The sequence below is a fragment of the Herpailurus yagouaroundi genome, unplaced genomic scaffold (genome assembly GCF_014898765.1).
Source record: "Herpailurus yagouaroundi ecotype Mexico unplaced genomic scaffold, PumYag 187, whole genome shotgun sequence".
NCBI classification, from domain to species: Eukaryota; Metazoa; Chordata; class Mammalia; order Carnivora; family Felidae; genus Herpailurus; species Herpailurus yagouaroundi.
Window position 1 is genome coordinate 3,366,949 of NW_024412418.1, and position 6,220 is coordinate 3,373,168.

General features: G+C 52.6%; 2 protein-coding genes across 3 annotated transcripts in view; both read right to left on the reverse strand.

Moving 5' to 3' along the window:
* Positions 1 to 130: 130 nt before the first annotated feature.
* On the reverse strand, positions 131 to 1,610 carry SELENOH (selenoprotein H). Its single transcript, XM_040495090.1, has 4 exons — positions 1,327 to 1,610; positions 1,100 to 1,245; positions 849 to 979; positions 131 to 310 (listed from the first exon to the last, which is right to left on the reverse strand). Exons 1-3 carry the CDS (start codon positions 1,446 to 1,448, stop codon positions 879 to 881), a joined length of 369 nt encoding a protein of 122 aa, XP_040351024.1. The 5' UTR covers positions 1,449 to 1,610; the 3' UTR covers positions 131 to 310; positions 849 to 878.
* A 569-nt stretch (positions 1,611 to 2,179) lies between these two features.
* Positions 2,180 to 6,220, reverse strand: part of TMX2 (thioredoxin related transmembrane protein 2) — a 15,084-nt gene continuing 11,043 nt past the window's right edge. The window contains exons 2-8 of one of the 2 annotated variants that reach the window (XM_040495092.1): positions 5,305 to 5,365; positions 4,948 to 5,061; positions 4,608 to 4,684; positions 4,276 to 4,382; positions 3,786 to 3,851; positions 3,564 to 3,693; positions 2,180 to 3,063 (exon numbers count right to left, since the gene is read on the reverse strand). In XM_040495092.1, the coding sequence (XP_040351026.1) occupies positions 2,917 to 3,063; positions 3,564 to 3,693; positions 3,786 to 3,851; positions 4,276 to 4,382; positions 4,608 to 4,684; positions 4,948 to 5,061; positions 5,305 to 5,365 (702 nt within the window). In that variant the 3' untranslated portion in view covers positions 2,180 to 2,916. Of the gene's footprint in view, positions 3,064 to 3,563; positions 3,694 to 3,785; positions 3,852 to 4,275; positions 4,383 to 4,607; positions 4,685 to 4,947; positions 5,062 to 5,304; positions 5,366 to 6,220 lie in introns of those variants that run through there. The other variant, XM_040495094.1, reaches the window with a different exon arrangement.

Here is a 6,220-nt window from a genome sequence, read left to right on the forward strand (position 1 = left end):
GCTGTGCCAGACAGCCTAGGAGCTCCAGGATAATTGGTGACCTTAGAATATGAAAAATAGAAAGGGAGCCAATCCCACAAAAGGCTGAGCTCTGTCCATCTAATACCATAACATCAAGTTATTACTCAAATACTTTGTTTCAATTTTTATTAGGCAAACCAAATCCAAGAACTTTTCAGTGCCTTACTAGAGGGCTGCCTCACAACTGAACCATCATTTCTGGAGGGGAAGAAACCAGGGCTTCAGGCACATGACTGAAATTTGGCCATGTCCCGTCATAAATGCTCCAAACGTCACCAGGGACCGAAGGCTGTGAACATGAGAAGGGAAAAAAGGGTTAGAGAAGGGGCCCAGGCAATCCTAAAGCCTGAGAAAGATGTGTCCCCCACCCTGGAGCCCACAAACCCAGGAGAGTTCAAGGATTGCATCCTACCGCCACATTTCACTCAGCTCATCAGTCAGCTGTCAGTGCCTGACAACATGCAGGAGCATTAGGGATAAAAAACCAGTCAGATCCTTGGGCCAGGAGTGACAGTACAGTGGTTCTCCCACGGGATCAAGAGAAGGACAACCGCATCTTCCAAGGGCACAAATTGCACTTCTATAGGGTCATTTACATTACCATCAGCATCCTACGACTTAGCTCAAGGACAGTGAAACGTGCAGTTTAGCCAAAAGCACACTGATAAGAAACAATTTTATTGCCGACTTCTCTAGCTTTCCTATCAGTAATAAGGGGACATCCTGAGAGCAAGAAGAGTTACGAGTGGTAGATCCCGTGTGATATGGGGTAGAGGGAGGGCTGCTTCGCAAAGAGCCACAATCCACCCCTCCCGCCCCCTTCAAACCTCAGCGTGAGGACTTCTGCTCAAAACACCCTACGAGAGGTACTTCTTCAGCTCCTTCACCACCTCTTGAGGCTCAGGGAACTTGAGTTTGCGTGGGGGCCCCTTCTTAATCCCAGTCCAGAGCTCCACACCTGGGAAAAGACCGAGAGCGAAGTCACTCGGTCGTGCACCAGCCTCTCCCCCACATCCCGAGGGCCGGCGGTCTGAGACCGGCGCTTCCCGCCTGCCCCCGGTCCCGGGCGCCCACTCACTGCTGCCGTCCGGGCGCAGCAGCGTCACCTCGAAGCTGCCCCTCCGAGGCCTGGCAGGATTCACTTCCACCGGAAGCTCCGGGGTGTCCAGGCGCAGCGCCTGGCTCAGGGCCGCGGCGTTGCGCCCGTAGACGCGTCAGCTCGTGCTAGGGAGAGACGGGGAAGCTCAGAGGCCGGGGCCTTGGTGTGCCCTGGCCCGCCTCCCCGTGCCTCTCCAGGCCCCTCACCAATGCTCGATCACGACGGTCGCCTCCTCCACTCTCTTCCGGTCGCCCGCCGGCTTCTCCCGCTTCTCCGCCGCCGCGACCACCTCCGCTTCGGCCTTCCGCTTCCTGCCGCGGGAAGCCATGGAGCCGGGAGCCGGGCCGACCTGGGGGGAATAGGGTGGAGACTCGGGCACCAAGGGGGGGCGAGGACTCCGGCCGGAGCCGCTCTAGCCCCAAACCACAGTCCAGAAAACCCGCCGCCAGGACCAAGCCCCTCCCTCGCTGCGGAAAGCGTGGCCGGGGCGCACACGTGGCCTGGAGGCGGGTTCTCTGGGCACAACCACTCAGCCCGCGGCCTGGGGGTGGGGGTGGGGCCCTGGGCGCAACCACCCAGCTGGAGCCCGGAGGGGGGGGGCTCCCTGGGCACAACCATTCTGCTCACGGTCGGGGCTGGGGAAGGGGAAAAAGTTCCCTGGGCACAACCACTGCCCGCGGAGGGGGGTAAGGTACAGGCAGCCCCCGACGGAGCCACCGCACTTCGGGAGGATCGCCGACTAGGTAGCTCTGAAAACAAGCCGGGCTTCGCACAGGCCTTTCTGTAACCATCCGTCCGGCTAAAGAGCGTGCCCCACGCCCCCCCGCCCCCCACCCCCCACGCCCCACGCCCCACGCCCCACCACCTCCTTGGGAACCCGCGCACCAATCCCAAACAAAACCCACAAACTAACTTGGCGAGGTCAGGACTCTAAGATTACGGAAACTAGTCTTCCCCAACTCTCCCGGATCCTGGGAACCAATGCCAGGCAGGTGAGGTACACACTTCCTCTGCAGTTGCCAGGCCTTTCTAATAGGCTAGGAACACACAAAGGCGCAATCAAAAGGAAATCCCAGTCTTTATTATTGAAAACCATCAACTGGGTGTTGGGAGTAGGTAGGAGACTAAGTGAAACCTCATACCTGCCCAAGGGCGGCTTTCTCCTGAGCCCCACCATACAAAGGAACGTCTCAAACCTATTCCCTTTCCTCCCAAACTCCAAAAATTAGGGGGATTATTCAAAACTATCTCCAATGAGTAAGCTCAGTGGTTAAAGGTTTCTCCTGGGGACCAATGACAAAGTTAGCCTTATTAATGAAGGCCACAGACCAAGCCAGAAATGCCTAAAGAAGTAAGGGTCCTTGAGGGAAAAATCCTAGTGCAGACTCCATACCTAGGCATTTTCTGTTAGGCTTAATATAATCTAGGCAGACTGTGCAGGTCCACTAAGAGGAAGGATGAAAACACCGCACGGTGGAGACATGTGAGTGGTGGACAGCAGCTGATACTCGGACCCAAGCTTGGAAGGCAAGCATTTCCTCCTCCATCATCAGAGATCTCTCCCTCCTTCCAGTGAAAGTTGGCCACAGCAGTGGAGGCCTTCCCGGAGGGTGCCTGTCAATTCCCTGAAAGCCTCTTTAAAATCAGAAGCAGCACCCTGCCTGACTGAGGCAGAGCCAAAGGGGAAACATAAATAAGAGGCCCAGGCCTCAGGCAGGGCCTGTGGTTACAGAAGGGGCAGGGCCTCAAAGGTGGCAGGGCCTCAAAGGTGAGGAAGCACTGAGAAGGCAGGGATTCTATTTGTCCTTCTTGCTTTCCCCCTCTGGCACTTCCGTGGTGGTTGGGGCCACAGGCTGCTCCTCAGGGATGTGATCTCCAGCCTTTGATAGCTTCTTGGCCCTTTGATACAGCTCATTCAGGTTGAATTCTCGGATCACATTCTCCTGCGCAAAAGAGGTGCACACATTAGGGTTCCAGTTGGAAAGGAGAGTTCTTACTAGGAAGTCAGAAATATTTAAACACAGTGTAGGAGAGAAGGAAGGAGAGGACAGAACCAACTCTAACCTAACTCTCCCTTTCTGGGTACTGGAAAAGTCAACCCTGTACAGTTAGTTAAGTACCTGTTATGTGGCCATCACTGTACCAAGAATTACAGCTACACTTGTACTCTATGAAACAACCCTGTGATCCACAGGCCTACAGACTGGGTACGAGGGCCTTTGAGACTGAATCGTAACTAATAACCGTTCCCCAGTACTAGCAATTCTGGCACATGGGAGAAGCACAACAAATTTGCTGAATAAATTCAGGAATTAAATCTGGTAACGAGTGCCCTCTCTCAAAACTAGGGGGCATGTGGCAGAGCCAGGAATCAGAGTGGAGCTCCAAAGCCTACCACTGTTCCACACCCTTCTCCAAACCGTTCGCTCACTCTTTCAGATACCTCAGAGAAGGTCCAAGAGACAGCTCGTCCCTTTTTGTCAATCTGGGGCCGCCGCATGACCTCCTTGCCACCTTGGAATAGGATCAGAGTAGGGAGTTGCTTGGTAAGGGGCGACGTGCTCACTTTGTACCTACAGGGCCCAGAAAGTACTCTGTAAATGCATCTGTCTACGTCACTTAAAGTGATTTATTGCTCAGACCCTCTGTCCAGGCCTTTACATACCGTGTACTAACATCAGTGTAGCGTCCAACGTCCACCTTCCCAAAATTTAGCCCTGTACAGTTGTACCTGAGAAAAATACATTATTTAACATAGTGAAAGAAGGGAATGAATCAAGGGAAGAAGTCCACATACTTGGGGAGGGGGGAGAAACGCCGTTAGCTGGGGCACCTGGGTGGCTCGCTCAGTGGGTTGAGTAACTGACTCTTGGTCTCTGCTCAGGTCATGATCTCTCAGTTCGTGAGTTCGAGCCCCCCATCGGGCTTTGTGCCACCATGCGGAGCCTGCATGGGATTCCCTCTCTCTCCCCCCCATCTCTTGCTTGTCCCCTACTTGTGTGTGTGCATGCTTTCTCTCTCAAAATAAATGAGTTAACTTAAAAAAAAAAAAAAAAAGGCTTTGGTTGCAATGTGCAAAAATCAAGGCCAGAAACAATGAGAGGGAGAGTGCAGCACCTCAGTTCCCTTCCTCCCCCACCCTCTGCAGTACTCACTTGAGGGAGAGGTCAGCATAGATAGGAGCAAACGACTGGCAGTCATTAGACCAATTGGCAAAGAACTCCACGATCCAGGTGACCCTCCTGTCCCGCTCCAGCTCTTCCTGCCACACACAGGGAAGAAACAGTGAGCTGGACCACACGGGCTCCCGGGTCTGATTCCTCCCCCTGGCTTTCCCTCTCCCCCCACCGCTCCCTAGCTCTGGTAATGAACCGCAGGGCCCTTCACTGAAGGACCATCCTGAAGCACCGTTACTCCTCCTAGCGAGGAAAAAGCACAAATACAAGGTCACCCACGAGGGACCCAAGAAACAGGAAAGAGCACTCACATCAATGGTTTTGTCATTGAAGTACTTGATGTACTCAGGGCCCATATACAGGGGGGGCTTGCACGTCATCAGGAACACTAACCAGAAAAAAGATGTCAGAGGAAACATATGAGACCTTCAGCAGGGGATTTACTTGCAAACCGACTCGAAGATTTCAGGCACCAAAGAATACACTTTGTGGACACACACAGGCCACGGACACATTTCTCTCTTCCTACAGTTTCTGTAGATTCTTCTCACCTGAGCCACACACGTAGTTCATGAGGTACAACATACAGAAGAAGGGTATGGAGAAGCCTGTTTGGGGTCGGAACTCGGGTCCCACGACCAATCTCCTTACCTATGCAAAGTGTGATGTAAAGCAGGCCCATGCGAATATCCAGACGGAAGAAAAGAATTGCATTGGCCACTTTACTGAACATGAAGATGTTGCCTATATGTTGCTCCACAGTGACTGAAACACAAAGATGTCACAGGTCAGGCTGGGCTGCATACTCCTATATCCCGTTTGTCTCTCTTCCTGTGGTACTTTGGATCGGGAGAGGGGGGAGAGGATAAAAGTTCAAGATCAAATTCAGCCTTGGCGCGGAATGTGGGACTCCTTCACCAAATCATGCCCCTCGCGTAATAAGAATGAAAGCACGACCAGAGGGCATTAGTCCCAACCTCGAGAAGCTGAGGTGCAGGCTACACTTACTAGATCTGCGGTTTTTCATCATCACAATGGCACTGAGGAACATCAGGATCTCTACTTCTCTCTGGAAGAGAACCAAAGTGACAGGAAATGCCATGAACAGAGATGATGTGGGTGGGGAAGGGAGCCAAAAAGGGAAGAAAACCCAGCAGAGCTCCACTCTGGGAATGGTGTCAGCAAAGACAGAAAAGAACCGGAGGGGCGCCTGGGAGGCTCAGTTGGCTGAGCATCAGTTGGTTCAGATTCTTGATTTCAGCTCAGGTCACGATGTCACGGTTCGTGGGTTCAAGCCCCGCCTTAGGCGTCTCTGCTCCAAGCAGTGGTCCTGCTTGGGATTCTCTCTCTCAGCCTCTCCCCACCGCTCAAAATAAATAAATAAACATTAAGGAAAAGGGGGAAAAAAGGAAATAACTGCAGTCAGCTAAGATGTAGTGGGAAAACCACCAGTCAGGGTCCACCCCTGCAGCAAACTGGCTGGTGTCTTTCAGCAGATCACTTAACCTCTGAGCTTTGGTTTCCTTGATGGAACTGTATCTATTTGCTCCAATATCTAGTAATACCTATTACTGTGAGGATTAAATGAGATAATGGGTATGAAAGAGTTGCATAAAGCCTGGTACCATATAAAACTGTAAGACAGGGGCGCCTGGGTGGCTCAGTCAGTTAGGTATCCAACTTTGGCTCAGGTCATGATCTCACCATTCAGGAGTTTGAGCCCCGCACTGGGCTCTGTGCTGACAACTCAGAGCCTGTTTGGGATTCTTTGTCTCTCTCGCTCTCCCTCTCTTTCAAAAATAAGTCAATAATAATAAAAAAAAAACAAAACTGGGGGTGCCTGGTGGCTCAGTCGGCTAAGCGTCTTCGCTTACCTCAGCTCACAGGTCATGATCTCGCGGTTCATGAGTCTGACCCCTGCATC